The sequence below is a fragment of the Phalacrocorax carbo genome, chromosome 10 (genome assembly GCF_963921805.1).
Source record: "Phalacrocorax carbo chromosome 10, bPhaCar2.1, whole genome shotgun sequence".
Taxonomy (NCBI): Eukaryota; Metazoa; Chordata; class Aves; order Suliformes; family Phalacrocoracidae; genus Phalacrocorax; species Phalacrocorax carbo.
The window spans coordinates 25,976,817-25,997,022 of NC_087522.1; the positions used below are offsets into that span (position 1 = coordinate 25,976,817).

The 20,206-nt window shown below is 47.1% G+C and overlaps 3 protein-coding genes across 5 annotated transcripts in view; all 3 read right to left on the bottom strand.

Moving 5' to 3' along the window:
* Positions 1-215: 215 nt before the first annotated feature.
* PSMC3 (proteasome 26S subunit, ATPase 3) lies at positions 216-8,264 on the bottom strand. The gene is made up of 12 exons (XM_064462699.1): positions 8,049-8,264; positions 7,886-7,966; positions 3,954-4,079; positions 3,091-3,195; positions 2,933-2,995; positions 2,354-2,491; positions 2,071-2,214; positions 1,708-1,856; positions 1,126-1,222; positions 832-977; positions 554-635; positions 216-435 (listed from the first exon to the last, which is right to left on the bottom strand). Exons 1-12 carry the CDS (start codon positions 8,073-8,075, stop codon positions 325-327), a joined length of 1,269 nt encoding a protein of 422 aa, XP_064318769.1. The 5' UTR covers positions 8,076-8,264; the 3' UTR covers positions 216-324.
* Positions 8,265-8,545: 281 nt separating this feature from the next.
* RAPSN (receptor associated protein of the synapse) lies at positions 8,546-19,881 on the bottom strand. 3 transcript variants are annotated; one of them, XM_064462700.1, is made up of 8 exons: positions 18,423-19,879; positions 15,377-15,715; positions 13,967-14,125; positions 13,527-13,625; positions 13,303-13,425; positions 10,331-10,384; positions 9,487-9,686; positions 8,546-8,717 (listed from the first exon to the last, which is right to left on the bottom strand). In XM_064462700.1, the coding sequence occupies exons 1-8, from the start codon at positions 18,612-18,614 to the stop codon at positions 8,645-8,647; spliced, it is 1,239 nt and encodes a 412-aa protein (XP_064318770.1). In that variant the 5' UTR covers positions 18,615-19,879; the 3' UTR covers positions 8,546-8,644. The 3 variants fall into 3 exon arrangements, 2 of the variants coding, with proteins under 2 accessions (XP_064318770.1, XP_064318771.1); XR_010374722.1 differs by having other exon boundaries at positions 8,630-8,717; positions 9,330-9,686; positions 18,423-19,880; XM_064462701.1 differs by lacking the exon at positions 10,331-10,384 and having other exon boundaries at positions 18,423-19,881.
* Positions 15,585-20,206, bottom strand: part of CELF1 (CUGBP Elav-like family member 1) — a 67,590-nt gene continuing 62,968 nt past the window's right edge. The window contains exon 15 of the mRNA XM_064462681.1: positions 15,585-15,715. The gene's annotated coding sequence lies outside the window, so the exon portion shown is untranslated. The remainder of the gene's footprint in view (positions 15,716-20,206) is intronic.

A 20,206-nucleotide genomic window follows, 5' to 3' on the forward strand; every position in this document is an offset into this window, starting at 1 on the left:
AAACAGGGGCTACTGTGTGAGCTGCAGATCAGCAATTTCAGAGCAAATTTACTGCAGCATAACCTGTCAGTCCTCATCCAGGAGTAGCAGAGCAGGATTTAATCTGGTTCTGGCAGGAGGCGGCTCCAAAGGCAGCATGATGGGCACTGTTCCCACCTTCCCTTTTGCAGATGCAGAACCACTGAGCAAGGGCAACAGCCCTAACACATCACAGATTTGTTTTCAGAGGAAAAAAACGCTTTATTTTTTCCAGACAGAAACCAAGTGTTACAGTCCAATCTAGTCCTGTCCTCTGCCAAGGCCACAACCTTGACTGGGCAGAGATCAGGCATAGTACTGCAGATTGGCTTTTTTCTTTGCTTGAACCTCCAGGATTCCTTCCATGTAGTCCTCATGGGTGAGCTCTGTAGCTCCACGGCGGAGGGCAATCATCCCCTGCCCAACGAGACAGTATTTAGAGAGGGCATGCAAGCACCACATCAGTTTGAAGTAATTACTCCACAATAGCTTTCACATCTCCCATCAGTGCTGGCTGCTGTAGAGCAATACTTACCGCTTCAACGCACACAGCCTTGCACTGCGCTCCATTGAAATCATCTGTGCAGCGAGCCAGCTCCTCATAGTTCACATCAGGGCTGGCATGAGTGGAAGGGGGAAAAAAAAAAAACCAAACAGTCTGAGAACACATACCAAACAGAAAAACCAAGGCATGGAGCTTCCTTAAAACCCAACAGTGAGCTCACAACAAGAGAGAGCACCTACTGCTCCACAGCTCTGAGGTACCATCACGAGGGACGAACATAGCCCCAGCAGGCTATGCCTTGTCCATACCTGACATTCATTTTGCGTGAATGGATCTGCATAATTCTGGCTCTGGCCTCCTCATTAGGCATTGGGAACTCAATCTTCCGATCTAATCGTCCAGAGCGGAGCAAAGCTGGGTCCAAGATATCAACCCTGTTGGTTGCAGCGATCACCTAAGTAGAAGCAGGGTCATCAGTCTGAGGCACCTGGAGGACAGGCCTCTTCTCCCCAAGGATCCACGAAGCTTCTTCCCTGGACATTGTTTTCCATCCCCTGCTAGAGCACCCTGGACCTCAGCAGCCCTCCCTGCTAGATCCCAACCTTGACTTGTGTGTTGGGCTGGAAACCGTCAAGCTGATTAAGCAGCTCCAGCATGGTCCTCTGTACCTCCCGATCACCAGCCTTCTCGCTATCAAACCTGAGGAAGAAACAAGGGTAAAAGTATCAGTCTGCAGCTGGCCACCCTGCCCCAATGTTTTTAGTCACACAAAAAGAATGACTGCAGTTCACACTCCTTGGCCAAGGTTTTCCAATTCCTCCTTGAAACTACAAGAAGTCCTACCTTGATGAGGCCTGTGACTAGAATAACTGTCAGCAGCAGCTAAGTCTTACTATGTCCTTAGGGCTGAATGGGGCTAAGGTTGTCCAGGCCTAAGTAGTAAATGAGGGTAAACATCGCCCTGTGCCTGATGCAGTTATCAGGGAACAGTTCTATACAGCAGGAGACCATCAGATAGATTCTGAGTCTCATGAGCCCAAGGATCATGGCAACTGCTATCTGCAATTGGCTTTACACTCTGTTTCTGAATAGGCCATGCTTTAAGCTTGGCTTCCCACACACAGGCAGGCAAAGGGGGCTGCTAAGCAGCTCCCAAGAGCTTTGTGATGTGGCCTACACCTCACCTTTTGGTGCCAATGGCATCCAGTTCGTCGATAAAGATGATGGAAGGCGCTTTTTCCTTGGCTAGAGCAAAAGCATCGCGTACCAGCTTAGCTCCATCGCCAATGAACATCTGCACAAGTTGTGGACCCGCAAGCTTCAGGAATGTAGCCTGGGAAGTAAAAGAGAATCCTGTGCCTCATTTCTCAATAGGGTCAGTTCTGAGTACTACGAGAAGCCCTTAATTAAAGCAAGCAAGCAGACAAGAAAATCCTGGCCTTTGTACCACCAGTTTGTATGTATGACCCCTCTCCCCTTGGAGGTGTTCTTAATTCTTTTTCAGGTACTATTCTACAGCAGCACATATTTTCAAAGGTTCCTTTTACCTTGGTCTGGGCAGCACATGCTCGAGCTAAAAGCGTCTTCCCCGTTCCTGGAGGCCCATACATAAGGACACCTTTGGGCGGCTGTATACCCAAGTTTTCAAATTTCTCCTTATGGTTCATTGGCAGGACAATGGCCTCCACGAGCTACAGGAAAAGGAAAATATTTATACGTAAACCCATCCTACTCCACAGATCCAGGCTGCCTGCTTTGAGCTGAAGTTCTGAGCTGAAGTTCAAAGACTGTTGCCCTCAGTTAGACCAGAAACTAAATATAGAGTATCACCTCTTGGATTTGTTTATCCAGCCCCCCGATGTCACTGTACTGCTCTGTGGGTCTCTCATCCACCTCCATGGCTTTCACCCGTGAATCATATTCCGTAGGCAGAGTCTCCAGGATCAAGTAAGAGTCTTTGTTCACTCCCTGTAAACACAAGTCCTTTGCTTTTAACAGGCTTCAGATAGCAATTAGTAAATATGCAACCAAAGATGATTCACTAGACCTCAAGGATGCAGGACCAGCTTTGACACTGGCAACTTATCAAATCACAGCCTGGCACAGTGGACAATGCCACAGCTAACCCAGCACATTTTGAAAAGAACTTACAACACAAAAGATCGGTTTTAGAAAGCTTACTAGGTGATATCTGAATTTTTCAGCACCTAGTTGTATGTATAAAGACGCCCCCTCCCCACCTACTTTTCTATACTATGGATATGACTGAACCCATAATACCTTTTTGTTAAAATTTTAGTACATAAATGGTCTTGGAGAAATCTGGACAGATTTGTCTCCTTTCTAAAGGGCCGATATATTCAATTTTCTGGCCACGTTACATCTACAAGTCACAAGAGCATCACTCACCACTAGGTCTCCAGGCTTCAACTTCTCAGCATCAACCAGCCCAATAACAGGCAGGAAATACGTCTGTAGGGAAGGAATCAAAGTAAGCAAAATGAGCCATACTTAGGATGAGGTCCTTTTCAGCATTCCTCACACCTAGCTGGGCACAAGGCTCTTACCTGGCGTGTAGAGGTCTTGATCACAGCACACTTGCCCTTTCTCTGGGAATCCAGGTCAATGTTTGCTCCATCCTCCTCCTGGTCATTGGGGTCAACGTCCAGCAGCTGAAAAGCAGAGTGAGAGATTTCATGATAATGTAACCAGGTTGCAGGATGATCGCAGGATTAATGCGTCTAAATTACATGCAGTAGGAGAAATAAAACTTCCCATTATTCATCAGCAGTAGAATCCTGAAAGCATTAAAGCCCTCCTATAAAAATTAATTTCTTCTTTTCCTCATGAAGCAGCACACAATAGCACACATAAAGACACTATAAGGCCCAGAACAAAGTAGTAGCTAACGGCACCTATTTCTCCTCCCACTACAGCAGCTCACATTAGGCCTTAAGTTCATTAAGTTCTAAAACACTAGTACAAACCAACCCCCTTTTCTAAAAATAGAAAACTATCAAGATTTTTTAGCAGATCAGCAAAATTACTGATTTACAAAAAGAATTTAATGTAGCAACAGAGCCACCACTTTTCATTCGCTGTCTCTCAAGTTTCAGACAGCCTATACTAAATCTCATGTGCCAAAGTCTGCACTAAGTGAGGCTGCATCACCCTCCGATGGCTTTATTACATACAGATGAACAGCAGCCAACACCTACGGAACAACCCAGACAGGAAGGAGACAAGCAATGTGCACTTCCAGGTCACAAACAAAACCAAAAGAAAAACCTGAAAGTCCTGGCTCCAGGAGAACCAGTAGTTTGAGAATATGCCACGTCTCAAATTACTGAAGACCTCCCCTGCCCTTCTCTCTCCTGATCGATATTGCACACACTTCTCACACTGCTGCAGAAGAGTGCGCTGCTCTCACCTCAATAACATTAGAGACAAGGTACGGCAGGGTTTTGTTCACTTTGATCTTCTCGCTGTTCTCTTTGATCTTGTCTTTCATAGCCTGAAGCTCATGGGTTACTCTCAGCACTTCACTCTTCATGATCTGGAATCAGGACACAGAAGAAAGAGATAATAATAATATCAGGAGACTAAGGCAAGATAAAATTAATTAATTATTCTAAAAGTAAAACAGTTATGAAAACATAAGTGAGGAAACAGTGGGTATAAAGGGAAACGTAGTATCAAAAGAGGAAAAGCCAGCAAATGAGCCAAAACTGGTTAAGAATCAAGGCTACACAGTCCATTCAGGTCTCCAACTAATCAATACTCCTAAGTAATTCCTTCATAGTGTCACTGGATGACCTTAGCCCGATCAATGCATCAGCTTACAGGGTTGCAATATGACCTAGAGAAGGATATGACCTAGATAAAGCAACTCTTTTTAATATAGATGGATACACAGGTAACTAGATATACACATATGTCCATATCTACATGTATCCATCTATACGCATCCATGTATACGCACCCATTTTAAAGTTATGTTTTTCTGCGTTTAAAGGATTGTGTGCTAGAACACTGAAGTGATGGCATGCCATGGCATAGAACAGTCAGAGAAAACCCTAAACTGAAAGTATCGCCATAGAGAACCAAAGTAAACTGAAAGTATGAATGGGGAAGAGCAGAACGGAGGCTTTTGTCTACTGAGAGCAGTGGGAATAGCAGCACCTTTGCAAAGAGATGTACCGCCACTTCTTCCGGTGGAACAAAGAGAAAGAGAGGTGCCATTTTTATAAAGCTTTTATGTTTGACAAGACCACACATATTGAGACCTACATATGAGAAACAAACATATCAGCTGCCTTTGCAGGGGAAAAGTACTTTTTGTTCTCCTTAAAAGTAAAGCATTCAGCACTGGAGTAACATCCAGTACTTGTTCCCCACAAAGATGGCGAGGTCCTTTGGAAAACAATGAAGGTGGGCTCATAGGACAACTCAGGTTGAGTGGGACCTGCAGGGGGGCTCTAATTCAACCTCCTGTTCAGAGCACGGTCAGCCATGGGCTCTCATGAGGTTGCTCGGGGCTTTGCCCAACTGAATCTTGAAAACTTCCAAGGATGGAGACTATTTCACTGGATCAACCTGGTCTGCTGTCTGACTGACCTCACAGTGACAAGGTCACCTTCATACCCCTGTGGAACCTCTCATTTTTTCAATTTATAACTGGTAATTTATGGTTTGAATTAACCTTAGCCTAAGTTTCAATGAGATATAAAACCTCTCTATAGGAAAAGAAGAAATAAAACATGTATTAGCAGCATGACAGAAAACTCAAATTCCTACATCTTTATGTAATTTTAACTTTTCTGAGGCTGTTACTGCTACTGTCCTCAACAGCTCAATCACTGGATGGAGACTGGTGACAAGTGGTGTCCCTTAGGGGTCTGTACAGGGACCAGTACACCTTCATTAATGACACAGACAGTGGGATCAAGAGCACCCTCAACGAGTTTGCAGACAACACCAAGCTGAGCGGTGCGCTGTGCGCCTGACACGCCTGAGGGACAGGTCCAAGAGGGACCTGGGCAAGCTCGAGAAGTGGGCCCATGTGAACCTCATGAGGTTCAACATGGCCAAGTGCAAGGTCCTGCACCTGCGTCAGGGCAACCCTTAGTACCAGTACAGGGTGGGGGATGAAGGGATGGAGAGTAGCTCTGTGGAGAACGACTTGAGGGTAACTGGTGGGTGAAAAGCTGGACATGAGCTGGTAATGTGTGCTCACGGCCCGGAAGACCAACCATGTCCTGGGCTGCATCACAAGCAGCGCGGCCAGCAGGTTGAGGGAACAAAGAAGATGGAGGTTCCCCTTTTTACAAGGAGTCACATGGAGAGGACAAGGGGGAACAGACACAATTTGCTCTTGGGGAGATTCCGATTGGACACAAGAGGAAAATTTTTCACAGTGAGGACAGTCAACCATTTGAATAATTGGAAGTGGTTGACTCGGCCACATTGGACATCTTCAGGAGCCGTCTGGACAGGGTGCTGGGCCATCTTGTCTAGACGGTGCTCTTCCTAGAAAGGTTGGACTAGATGATCCCTGAGGTCCCTTCCAGCCTGTGATTCTGTGAAGTGATTCTGTCCCTCTGCTCCGGTGAGACCCCACCTGCAGTGCTGCATCCAGCTCTGGAGCCCTCGGCACAGGAAAGACATGGACCTGTTGGAGCAAGTCCAGAGGAGGCCACAAAAATGATCTGAGGGCTGGAACAGCTCTCCTAAGAGGACAGGCTGAGAGAGTTGGGTTTGTTCAGCCTAGAGAAGAAAAGGCTGTGGGGAGACCTTATTGCGGCCTTTCTGTACTTAAAGGGTGCTTGTAAAGAAAGATGGGGACACATTTTTTAGTAGGGCCTTTTGCAACAGGACAAAGGGTAATGGTTTTAACTAAAAGAGGGTAGATTTGGACCAGATATATGGAAGAACTTTTTTAAAATGAGGGTGCTGAAGACCAGGAATGGGTTGCCCAGAGAGGTGGTCGATGCCTCATCCCTGGAAACATTCCAGGTCAGGCTGGACGGGGCTCTGAACCGGAGGTAGTTGAAGACATCCCTGCTCACTGCAAAGGGATTGGACTAGATGACCTTTAAAGGTCCCTTCCAACTCAAACCACTCTGTGACTCTACTAACTGTAAGGGAAAATACCTATAAGAAAAGCAGTTCTGCACTCACCAGAAAACAGTAAGTACATTTACAACCAAGACTGAAGCACCCAATACAGGTGTCTCAGTGCTATCTGGCTGATGCCCACACACGTTTTCCTCCCTGTCTTCGTTAGTCACACCATGTGAAAACAGTCTCTGATCCCCACTAAAGCACCAAATAGTCTCAGGAGAACTGGTTACATCTGAACTGGCTTACGTGATTCTGTTTAGTGGGGAAATCCACTCTTCTCTAAAAAACTATCCCTTAAAAACTCTAGATGTCTGAGCATTATGCTGTGCTCTAAGATGCACTTATTCCTATCAGAGCTGTACTGACAGGAGAGCAGCCAGCAGATGGAGAAGAGCAATCAGCCTCCTTTATTCAACACTTGTTATATCCTATCCAGAGCACTCTATCTGGTTTTGGGCCTCCCCATACACCACAGATGTCGATAAACTGGACTGAGCTCAGCACAAGGCCACCAAGATGGCCAGGGGGCTGGGGCATAGGCCGTGTGAGAAGTAGCTGAGGGAAGTGGGCTTGTTCAGCTGGGGAAGAGAACTCGTGGGGAAAATATCAAGAAAACAGAACCAGACGCTTTACAGCAGTGCACAGTCAGCAGGTGAGAAAAAAAGGCTGAAATAAGAAAGGTCCGGCCTGTATGTGAAGCAAATCTTTATCCTCATGAGGCCAGTCAAGCAGTGTCACAAAATGCCCAGAGAAGTGGTGCAATCTCTGCCCTTAGAGGCTTTCAGGATCCAACCAGATAAAACCCTGAGCGGCCTGGCTTACGGCTGACCCTGCTTTGAGCAGGAGTTTGGACTAGAGATCTTCTGAAATCCTTTCCAACCTGAATTACCCGATGATGCCACCTCGCTCACGGTGTGGAACAGGCTCCCCCTTTCCCCCGCGCCTACGAGAGCTGGAAGGGCTTGCGCACCCACGGCACTAAGGCTCTGTAGAACAATCGTGCCCTCGCCTTCCCCGGGGTCCCGACTTACTATTCTTACTATTTCCGCCCTGCGCTCGCGGCTCACTGCTCCTCAGCCTACTAAATCTCGATCTAGTTAACCCCATCTTACTTTTAGTCGCCGTTTCCCCCGCACCGCCGAGCGCCAGCAGCGTCGGGCTCCCGAGCGCGGCCCCGCTCCGCGACCCGGACCCAGGCCCGCACCCCGGCCCGCTCGGCCGGCGGCCCTGCGCCGCTACCTTGATCTCGCTGTCGAGGAGACGCGTACGCTGCACGATCTCCTCCGTGGACATCTTCAGCACCTCCTCGCCGACGCCATCCTGCGGGGGCACAACGGCAGCGTCACCCCGGGCCCGGCCCCGCCGCCCGCCACCCCGCCGCCGCACCCCCGCGGCCCCTCACCTCCGACTCATCCCACACCGACGCCATCTTTCCCCCGGTCAGTCAGCGCGCAGCGCGGAGGTTTGCGGGCGGTAGATTCCGCGCTCCTCGCCCCGGCAGCAGGGCAGGGGGCAGCTGGGCGGGAGGCTCGGGGGATCCCGCACCCCGTCTTCCCCCTTCGGCGCCCCGCCAGATCACGGCCCCGCCGCGGCGCCGCGGATCTGCCGAATCTGCCGACGGGCGGTACTGAGGTGGGAGAAGCGCCGCGCCGGTCACGTGCCACCGGCCAAATGTGCTGAGTGATGGCGCCACCGCCATCTTGGTGCGGGGCAGCGGCGGCGCACAGCGACCCCCGCGGCGTCCCGGCGCGGAGCCCAGTGGCGGAGGCAGGCCCGGCGCTCTGGCAGCCGTACCATTTATTACGGACAATCCCCGTACAGAGAAGCGGGGCCGAGCCGAGCCGGCCAGGCTGAGGAAACCGAGGACGTCCTCCCCCCACACCCCCTCATCCCCCCCCAACAGCGCAGCCCCGCAGCCGCCGGTGGCCACCAGGCACCGCCTAAGAGGGGCCCGTTAGGCGCCGGGGGTCCCGCGGCCCCGGCCGGGCCCCGCCGCGGTCAGACGTAGCCGGGCTTCACCGACAAGCGGCGGCAGTTGGGGCAGCCCCGGGTCCCGTTGGTCTGGAGGCACCTGCAAAAGGAGGAGGTGGTGTCGGGAGTGGGCACCGCAGACTGCGGGAGGGTCCCCCAGGGCCACTCCCCAGTGCTGGGCTATATAATTCCCACATAATGTAGGAAAAAGCACACATCTCTGTCAAAGGTTTGATCTCTTTCCCACACATCCCGCAGCGGCACTACAGCATGTTCCTCAAGAAAAAAACAAGTTTTCATAGTGCTGGAGACACATCCAAAGCTCATCAAGCACCTCACGGCCCCACAGTTTGATCCTAATTTTGATGTCACTGTGTGGCTGCGTTCTTAAATTCTTAATTTTCAGAACTAAGTGTTCTGTTACATTCATGTTTCTTCTAAAAATAAAATGGTACAGCTAACTTCTTTCATGGCAGCAGCATAATAACTGACTGAACACCTTCCTCACGTCAGCATACCTCTAGGCAATGGGGAAAGTGGAGGGATTCAGGGGAAAAATCAAAATGGGCCCAGGAGTGAAGAACTGATTCCCCAAGAAGAACTGAATAAGAGTGTGTGAACTGGGCTAAGCACCTACAAGGCAAGGACATCAGTGAGCAATCATTTAGAGGACAGAAATGAGAGCAGGACAGATATTACGGTTAAATCTCACCCTTCAAGGACACTGCAATGGGATCCCGCAGGGCACAGGTAAGCAGGACAAAGACCTGGGGAACAGCATGCATAGGACTGTCCTACTCTGGGCATGAACAGTTCCTTCCTGTGACTTCATAGCATGACAAAGATCTTTAGTACTTTCAGCTCATTACTTCAAGTGGAAGAAGTGGGAGCAAGGCAACGCCTGGAGCTGGTTGTTCTTCTCCCCAATGGACTCTCCACATATGCCACAGTACAGCTCCATCTCCTCCACGCATTCATGGAACTTCACTACATGGTCACGCAATTCTTGCTGCTGCCCCTTTGTGCGATAGATCCTTTCACAAAGGTAGTGGAGCTTCAGCAGGCCAAGCTGCACATGAAGGGCAAAAACATAAGAAAAGTGAACAACAAGGTGAAGACAGACTAGTAACAGGAGGAGACGAAACCATTATGGCCCCATTAGGCAGCTAGAGAAACACCAGCACAGAAAGCTGCCCAAGTGATAACATTGGTTATAAGGACATTTGGTCTTTCAGCACTTCCTGCTATTAACCCTATTTCTCTGCATCACAAAAGGGGACACCATGGCTGAGGCACTCTGCAGCTCTTTCGTCAAGATGGTTTTCCTGAGCTATCCATGATATACACTGTATTTCACTTCCATTTGCCTCCAGCCAGCGCACAGTTCAGCTGCTGTTCAGGGCAATAATATGTTTCAAGAAGAGATTCCTAATCCACTAGTTCTCTGCTTCTTTCATACCCCATTTTTACTGCTTCCCATTCTCCTTTTTTTATCCCACGGTGACTCCTCCCTCACTTTTCAGACTTGCACACTGATGATCATCTGTGCAACTGCCCACAGCTAAACACTTCACAACAAAGCAAGTCCCAAGCATCAACTGGTTAATATGGACACATTAATAAGCAATAAGAAGTCTGGATACTTCAATGCTTGGCTTAAGTTGCCAGACAGAAGGCTACAGACAATGCTGAAGAGAAGCTGTAGGATCCTACCTTGTTCCCTAGTCCCTCTGCCAGCTCCTGTGCCTTTTCAATGCTTTCCAGTGCCTGTGAATGGAGAGCATGCATCATCAGTTCTCAGTCTGATATATCAAACCCAGACTTGTACGAATGCCCTGTGGGAATTATTAAAACAAAGAGGTAAAGAGGTACAAAGTAGAATTTGGATAAACAAGCATCAGTGCAAGCCTGGAAATGCAAGATAGGTGTCTGGCAGATTTCCCTCCCCTCCCAAAAGTTCATCCATAAGAAAAGCTTGGTTTCTGAAAGATCACAAATAATCCAAGAGCTACATTTCTGTTCCAGCCACACAGTGCACAGTAGGGGTATGATGTTGGCAGAGGCTGGTGTGTCTGAGCAGAGAGAATACAGGCTTATTTAAACTCAGTCACACATGCTCATTGGGGTTGGGATGAAGCACAAGCAAGACAAGCCTTTTCCCCATCCTACCCTACAGGCTCAGTAATCATCAGGCCACTCCAATTTCACTTGCACAAGAGGGGAGGAAAGCGATCAGCACCACCAACACACCATGCTATTCCATTTTTTCCCTGCTCTTCATATATTCACTTTGTCCTACTTACATATGGTATGATGTAGGAGTGTAACGCTATCCATCTTTTTCAATCCGAAGGAAAGTATTTAGCATAGCAGCTGTTATGCCAAACGAGTCCCTACTTTCCCCTAAGATGCCAGAGTGTTCCTCACTGTTCTGCTCATCAGTTTCTGTTTTCGGGAACTATTGAGATCTGCTTCAGAGTGTCCAAGGGGAAGAAGAGGTCTCCCTTGTGATGCAGTAGTTTTCAGGAGGAACATTATAAAATTTCTTACCCTATAATTCAGTGTTACTGCTATTCTAGAATAAGAGGACCAGATGAGAGGAAAGAATGAACGCACTTTGAATGCAGAGGAGATGGCATTAGACCTGTGGTGGCAGCAACAGCCTAGGATAAGGAACTTGGAAGAGGGAAGCAGGAATTGAAGGCTAACAGGTAGAACATAACAGAGAGCTGTGCCTAGGAAGAGTGACTGTGTATTGGAAAACCCTGACATTAATGACCGGGACTAGGAATCAAAGTGAAGCATGTGGCATGGGGGAACAGATGCCGAGAAGCCATGGGGACAGTTTGTCTTGGACAGGAATATGAGACTGCACAAGGGTTTGGGCAAGCAGGCTCTGACAGCAGTCTGCAAGGATCTGCAATAGTATTGACTACATGCAAATGAAAGGAAAAGGACTAACTGGCCAAGGAGAATGGGAAGGCTGAGGAAGCTAGGACAAGAACAGGAATCTGCAAGTGGGGGTTTAGCAAACTGCTTTATTAGGTAACTGATATTGGGATGAGTAGCATGAGAAATGGAAACTAGGACTGGCAAGTTGAGGAACAGGCTTGCGTGAGTGTTCAGGGCTGTGACATTTGAGGAGGTCACATTTGGGGCAATGGGTATAAGGTCCCTGACCCACCAGGGCAGACTTCCCTCTAATGCCTGGAACAGAATACAAGATTCATCTATTCATTCTCTTCTTTTGTGGGTTTTGGTGAGACAAGGACTCTGGACAAAGCCCTTGCCAGGTTCTCACAGGTGAGAACTGCTTGTGGTATCGTAGGATGGCAATGGCTGGATGTGGGATCAGTGAATGTAGGGTTTTGGTGAGTGCTCTGAATATTCTCTTACATAGAGGCCTACCTGCTGTGTCCTGTCCCATTCTTTTGAATATGGGACATGAGGCTGGGAAGGGATTACACTGAGCAAAGTTTTTAAGTTTCTTCTTCCATTGCAAACGTAGTGTTTACTTACTGAGATTGTAAGGTGTATCTCACCCAAATGATTCCCTGCTGTAGGCAACTCAGATGCTGACAGCACCTTGAACTTATCTTCTCTGACAGACACGTACTTGATTTCCTAACATCTAGGATGCTTCATCTGAATGATGTAGGGGAACAGACAGGGATCGGCGACCGGAAGATCACGGGCTGTGACGGAAAGATAGACTCCTCCCCATAGGAGTGGCAGGAACAGGAACCGCAAGAGCTATATAAGCGTGTGACGCAGCCAAATAGACGGACATTTTGTTTCCATCATATTGATGTCTGTGCATCACTGTCCCCAGGGTGGGTAGAGCCCTGTGTCCCGGAGGTATGCGGCCCAAGATAAGTTCTCCCACAGAAGCGTACAGCAACAGAACTGAAATTCTCTGTCTCTCATATGAGTGGTGAGAGTGAGTCCTCATCATATCTACACCCAAACCAGCATCCTGATGTGGCACTGTGAAGGCATTCCAGGTTGTTCAGCACTAGTTCAAAGCTAACCTTTGAGCATCCCATTCTGCAGCCCAGCAATGTTCCAGCTGCATCTAGGGCAATCTGGATTTTAACACACATACACTGCCTAAGCATTTTCAAAATAAGTAACAACGTCCCTCTGTACCACATTGACCAGATGTCTATTCACAAGTGATTTTCTGCTCTCATTTCTTTTTCACATCACAGCTTATATACCTTCAAAGTTTGTCTAGGAATTTGATGCCATGTTTGTCTGCAAAGCACACGGTGGAGCTGTGGAACTGTCTAAACATCATCACTATCAGAACAATGAGCTTAGTCATATAGCTAAAAAGTAGGCAGTGGAATCTATTTCAGAGCATAAGCATAAGCTGCTTGCCTGCAACGGCAGGAGCAGGCTTCCTTCCCTCAGAGCTGGTTTCTCAGTGTAGTGCTTAAAGTCATCAGGATTGACTAATAAGACAATTCTGTAAGTTAGTATGACTCAGAATGGATGTTCACACTGTTAGTAACAAACTTCTGGCTAAGAGGGACTATTTGGAGAAACAAGCCGCAGACCCTGTTGGTAGAACCAAGGCCATCAGGTTTCTAGTCGCTTTGATGGTGGTGTGGTTCAGAAAAAAAAATGGTGTGCTCTAATCTTGTCTAACAAGCTTCTTTAGAAACAAGTTTGCAACTGACCTTGTCCAGCTCCTTCTGGATCATCCAGCACTTAGTCATTCCTAGCAGCACCTGGACCAGGCCCAGGCGGTTTCCAATCTCTGTCATGATGCTCATGGAGGAATCATACCGAGGAAAGGCTGTCTGCAGAAGCAGGGAGAAAAACACGTTTTGCTATGGCCTGCTTTTCACACCTTCTTGCTATCCCCTCTGTCCCTGTCCTTCCTGGCAGGAAAGAGCTGTACCTGCATGTCTTTGCGACTGCGATGGATATCTGCAAAGCACAGCAGACACAGCGCTTGCAAAGGCCGGTCACCATGCTGCAGGGCAATCTTCATGGACTCCTGAAAGAAATTGTCTTTGGTCAGTAAAAGAGCTTGTTCCTGGTTCAAAACAGCAGGGTTGTGACTGCAGTCCAGCCACCAAAAGGTCAGCTCCAAAGACATCACATCATCTTTTTATGGCAAGTAAATTCTTAATCACATGTTCCCAAACCAGGGGCCATTCATAGACCCAAACTTTTGAGGCCCCTTGGGCTACTGAAATCACAGCTCTAATACTGGGAGGCAGCAGGAACATCTAGAGTCACGCATGAATGCCATGGTCTCTCTCCTCCTCCCAGTCCTGTAGGAAAGATCCCCTTGCAGAGACCTCTGACAGCTCTGCATCTGCCTGCACCCTATACCTCACAGCAGTCCATGGCATCTGCCAAGCGCCCCAGCTTCCGATAGGCCACTGCCATGTGATACTGGCTCATTGCACGGTACTTCAAGCTCCAGCCCTTTCCATAATCATTCACCAGCTCAGCTGCTTTACATGGGAAGAACAAGGCTTTCTCATAGTCCTGTAAGGCAGACAAGCAGGCAGATAGCAGTTACAGCAAAAATAAAGCAAAAAGGAAAAAAAAGCAATCACTTTTTATTTACTAACACTGCAACAGCTAGCAGATTTCTATACAGCTTCCAACTCCTGCTGCTCCTCTTCCACATGCTGTATTTCACTAGATGTTTTCACTGGATGTCAAATTGTGGAAGACGGAATTGCCATATACTGAATTCATATTATCATCTGGGTTCAGGACACTGGGGCAACGACACAGCAAATGATTTTATGTAGTACGCCGTCAGCTTTATTCTGCGGGAACCATTTATCCTCTATAACCAAAGGCTGAAAACTTTCTCTGCTCTTACATCATCTCTGCTTTCAACATCTACGTGGAGCCCTTGTGTTCTCCATATGGTGAGTCAGGATCTCCAAGAGGCTGGTTATCCATCATTGGAGGAAACATGAAGAGAAAATCATGGCCTCAGCAAATCCACAATAAGCAATAATAGAACATTTTTATTTTTAAGCACCTCTGCATTAAAAGCATTTTAGAAATAAATTTTATTTTACAATATGTAAAACTATTATCTAAATATCTAAAACCATTCTCAATAAGTTATGTGAGACTGCAGAAATGAAAAAGTCCTCATATTTTTTAATTCTCCAAGATGCACAAAGGAAACCACTGCTTTCTCTCTTCTTATTCTGTACCTTAAAAGTATCCAGCACAATGACCTTCATTTTTGGTATAATGAGGGAAGTTTACTGATAGTTTTCAACACTTTAGTTGTTGAGTCTTCCATTAGCGACAAAAATCAAGACTTTATGAGGAAAACCTATTTGTTGCTGTTCACAATAGAAGTTAGAACTGGCAAATCACCCCCACCCTCAGATCCTGCCTGGTTTTGCTCATATAAATAGCTATTTGCCTGCAACAGTGGTAGAAATAGAGAATCCTTGAGCCCTGCCTGCCAGTCCTGTATGCAGACGGTACCTCCTCTGATGTGATCTTCTTTGAAGCTAAGTTTGATCTTTTCAAGACAAAGGAATATTCACAGCTGCTTCTACTGTGCTATATAAACATTATACTAATCCTCCCATCCTTATGGTGAAGGAGAATACTCAATGATGATTTTACAAAGGAGATTTTAGCTTACAATGCTCAGTACTTCACTTTCTATAGCAGAGAAATAAGCTGAAATTCACACCATTTCCAACTCTTTCCTGAATCCATAAGACAATCACCCTTCCGTCCCTTAGGTTACCGCACCTTTATCTGGGCGTAGAAGTTCCCAAGGCTGCAGCAGACTCGACACTCCAGCATCTTGTCATCATTGTTGTGTGCGTAGCGTAAAGCTTTCTCAAAGCATTCCAAAGCCTTCTGGAAAATGCTGAGGCCTAAGAAGGCATTGCCCATGCTGAGGCTCACCTGGCCATTCAGCTGTAGGCTCACAGTGGTACCCTGCATGTTCAGGCACGTCTTACAGTAAGAGATTGTTTTCTGGAATTCACAGAGTTTCTCATTGCTGCGAGCCAGGTTCAGGTAGCTCTCTGTAAGGTAATCCGGGTCTTCCAGCTCCCGTGCTGTGTCAATCTGTACCACTGCAAACTTTAAGTAGAAAAGACAGCGTTTTATAAAATTGTGTAGTTTATTTAAATACAGCTCAAACACCCCCAGAGTAGCACCATGTGCCGGAGAAGTGGCTCATCTCTGAGCAGGGCAGAGGAGTCCAGCAGCACAGACTCAGAAGCACTGTACACACTGCACAGTTATCTGGTGGTTTAAAAGGCCAACAAGCACTCTGAAGAAACTTCTCTCTCTCCCCACACAGTCTCTGGGGCAAGGAATCACAGAATGGCAGGGGTGGGAAGGGACCTCTGGAGATCATCTTGTCCAACCCCTCTGCATGAGCAGGCACACCCAGAGCAGGGGGCACAGGAATGCAACCAGGTGGGTTTTGAATGTCTCCAGGGAAGGAGACTCCACAACCTCCCTGGGCAGCCTCTGCCACTGCTCTGGCACCCTCAAGATTAAGAAGGAAGATGAACTAGGCTGGCGGTTAGTGGGAAAAGAGCTATTAAATGGCTCTAAAGAGAAGCAGGCGAAGCAGGAAATGTCTGACACAATGCAACTCAGTTTTCTTTCACTCAATTTATTCCACTTTCTCTGGAATTCTTAAGATATTAAAGTACTCTATTAATAAAAGTAAGCAAGCTACTTCTTTCATCAGGGTTTTTCACTAACAAATTGCAGTCTTGACTTTTATTGTTCTATAACCTTCAGGATTCATTGCATACTGTTCTCTTAAATGATTTGAAGTCTCTTTCTTTTAGACTGCAAACACTTCTGGGCAGTGACTCCTTTGTGTTTTGTGACGAACCAAGCATACTGCTGGCTTGAATTAATACAAGTAGCAAAGGTGAGTATTTAGCAATTTTCTCAGTGTGTGTTTTCATTTGAGATAATCAGTTAGGTTTATGGGTAACAATTCCCATGGGCACCAATTACTACCTTTTTGCATAGTGGCAACATAATAATTTAAGCTACCAGAACATTTTACATTCTTCCCCAAATAAAAAAAAAAACAAACCAAAACAATCTAACCATAAATTGTGTATGTTTGGGCATATATGTTCCGAGTTTCCCTGGTGCTTTAGGAAAGCTGCTACACGGACCCAGTAATGTGCATTAGCTCATGCTTCCCCATGTTCCCTTACCTTTGTACAAGTTCTTCATTATTTCCTGATTGCCACAGCCTCTTTCCTTGGTGTGAAGTAGTTTTCCTCTCCAAAAGTGGTTGAGCATCCTAACCCTTCTTAAATCACAGTTAATTTCATGCCTTTAATTCTGACCCCTTTTCTCCTGTTACTTCCTGTCTCAATGGTTTATTGCTAAAGTCCTCCTTCCTCTATCTTTGATCACTCACGGTGTAAAATCTTCAGTTTGACTGAAGCCATTTTTCCTTCCTAATACTGGGAAGAACTAAAATTTACATACTCTGATCCCACTTTCTGTTCTTTTCTTAGGTAACAAATTAAGCTTCAGATATACAGAGCCCACTCCTTTGCCCATTTCTTGTTTTCTGTGAAGCCTTCAGTATTCCACTCAGGTAGCCACATCTTACCTTTTTTGCTTCTCCCTTCCCGAATCAGTCTGTCGTTTCTGTCACTACCTAATTCTACATCACTTATCGGAATTGTTTTTCTGCAAATGTTTTCCAAGTGTATTAATACTCCTCTTTTCTTTTAAGATAGGGCTTTGGCATGAGCATGGATTTACTATAAAGACGTGCTGCCCCCCCATTCTAAACAGAGCCACAAAAAACTTCAGTGAGATGTGGGTACCCCCTTCATGTTGTGCTAAATGCTGAATAGTTACCAATCTAGTAAGAAGCAACCAAAAACATCAGGATAAGGGTATCAAGGCCCTTTAGGAAGACCCTATTTCAGGCTGGGATAGTTTCTTGAGACTATTACAACATCTGCTTGCCCTGTCTTCCAGATTTCTGAGTCACCCTCCCAAACACTGCCTGCTACTCTCTATATGCATCCTGTTACTTCTCAGATCCACACATCAGCTTCTTTTTATTCATTTAATCAAACACGTTTATTCTCATGCTCTTGAAATGTAACTGCAGCTTCTTTTTACCACTCTTCCATCAAGCCCCATATCCTTCTTTCTTCTATGCTGTCCTGACAACGGGGAGCCCCTCTCTGACCTCAACTGTTAGACCCCTCCTAGAACATCTCTCAAGCCCCTCGCCAAAAAAGCATCCTCTTTCCCTGTTTCCCCTCTTAATTGGCCCCCTTGCAAACAAATAATTGCAATAAAAAACAATGCAAGATCTATGTTAGACATCAAACAGCAGCTGAACAAAAAGGTAACGGGCATGCTTCCGCAAGACTGCTGCTTATTCTACAGAGTCCACTTGGAGATCTCTTTTTACACTGACATAGGCACAGTAAACAGCTTTAAGTGGAGCCAAGGCCCTGTTTCTTACCTTTTTCTGAAGCTTGATAACACAGTGTGCCTCTGTGTGGGAAATGAATCAGGAAAGGTCCCCATGATTAACTGGAGAACCTCAATAACCTGGGAATCCTAAGGGACCAGACCCAATGAAAAGTAGTATTCTGTGTGTCTTGTGGGCTGGAGGTATTGGTCTACACAGCAATTACAGCAGCTCACAATATACATTCAATAGCTGGTGTGTTCTGCTACACACAGAATAACCCCCCTGATTTCACATACTCATCTCCAGCCACTCTCCGTAGTGGGTGCGACACAACAGCATGCATTCATCTCCAGTTAGCCTTACCTTCAGCATATCTTTGTATCTGCCCATCTCTGCATGAGCAGTGATAAGGCAACCCAACACCCGAAACCTGCCAGCAGGATCCGCAGACTTCTCCAAAACCCTCATCCAGACTCGCAGGGCCTTTTCGGTCTGATTAGACTGGTAAAGATGGAGTCCTTTTTCTATCTGTTGCTTTGTCTGGTCCTGACCCATCTTTCATGCATTAAAAAGCCTCATACACTAACCTCTAAAGAGAGCTAAAAGGAAGTGCATAAAAGAGAACACAACATAAAATGCCCTAATAGAGGAGGGCGGGTTTTGCACTCAGAAGGCTTGGAGCCATAAAAGCCCAGTCACGTCAGGGGGCTGGAATTGTGGTAGGCAATTGCAAGAAGTGGTTGCTCAGCACTGAAGTCCCAAATCCACTACGCAAGTTTGTTGCTTGCTAGGACTCCATCAGCACATCCGCCCGTCCAATCCCATAAACAAAGACGAAAAGCACAACAGGGAGAGAAAGAGGAAAAAATCTCAAGCAACAGGAGTGAAACTCAATCTGAGCAGCCAGTGCTGGTCTCCTCCCATTGGCTGCAGCTGCGCCTGCCAGTCCGGCTCACATGGCTCCCAGGAATGCTGCTCAGGCTCCCCAGTTCCCAAGGTCACAGCAAGCCAACTGCCCACCCCTGCCCACCAGTATGCAGCTTATAAATACCCCAGGGAGAGACAATCAGCTGCAGCCACAGGGACGCCTCCGTTGTCTCTCTCCTCTCTCTCTGGCCATCCCCTTTTACAAGCACCGCCTGGGCGGTAGCAGCCTCAGCTTGGATAGCAGCTTTAGGAACGAGACATGCTTTAAAAAGTAAGGTATGAACTAGAAGGCTCCAGCATGTTCACATGCGCAGTATTATACTTGCAATAATATGCCTGGGACATGCACTGGGCACAAAATTCAGCCTCCCTTTTGAGGACCTCTGCTGGCAATATGGACTGTTTCTGTGGACAAAGGTCAGCTCTGTCACAGATTTGCTGCAAATATGCCACAGACTTCTTAATTTCAGGGACAACGAGAAGCTAAGCATCCTGAAAAACTCTGTTCTTAACTGTTGCTCACTGCCATTGGATACCTAGTCCTCCAAGAGTTTTCAACAGAATGTGTCAAAGGCACTGCTGAAGTTCTACATCCAGAACTTGCAGATCTTTTACGATGAATAACAAAAATGACACAAAGCAGATTTCTGCCCATTCTGATTGCGTAAGAGGATTGTTAGCCCAATTAGAATCACAGAATGGTAGGGGTGGGAAGGGACAGCTGGAGATCATCTTGCCCAACCCCCCTGCATGAGCAGGCACCCCCAGAGCAGGGGCACAGGGCCGTGTCCAGGCGGGGGGTGAATGTCTCCAGGGAAGGGACCCCACAGCCTCTCTGGGCAGCCTGTGCCCCTGCTCTGGCACCCGCACAGGGAAGGGGTTTGTCCTCATGTTCAGGGGGAACTTCCCGTGTTCCAGCTTGTGCCCGTGGCCCCTTGGCCTGGCGTTGGGCACCCCTGAAAAGGGTCCAGTCCCATCATCCTGACACCCACCCTTTAGATATTTATAAGTATTGACAAGATCCCCGCTCAGTCTTCTCTCCTCCGGGCTGAACAAGCCCAGATGTCTCAGCCTTTCCTCATAAGGGAGATGCTCCAGTCCCCTGATCATCTTGGTAGCTCTCTGCTGGGCTTGCTCAAGCAGTTCCCTGTCCTTGAACTGGGGGGCCCAAAACTGGACACAGTAATCCAATTAGAAGAGAGCTTTAATTCTCCTACACA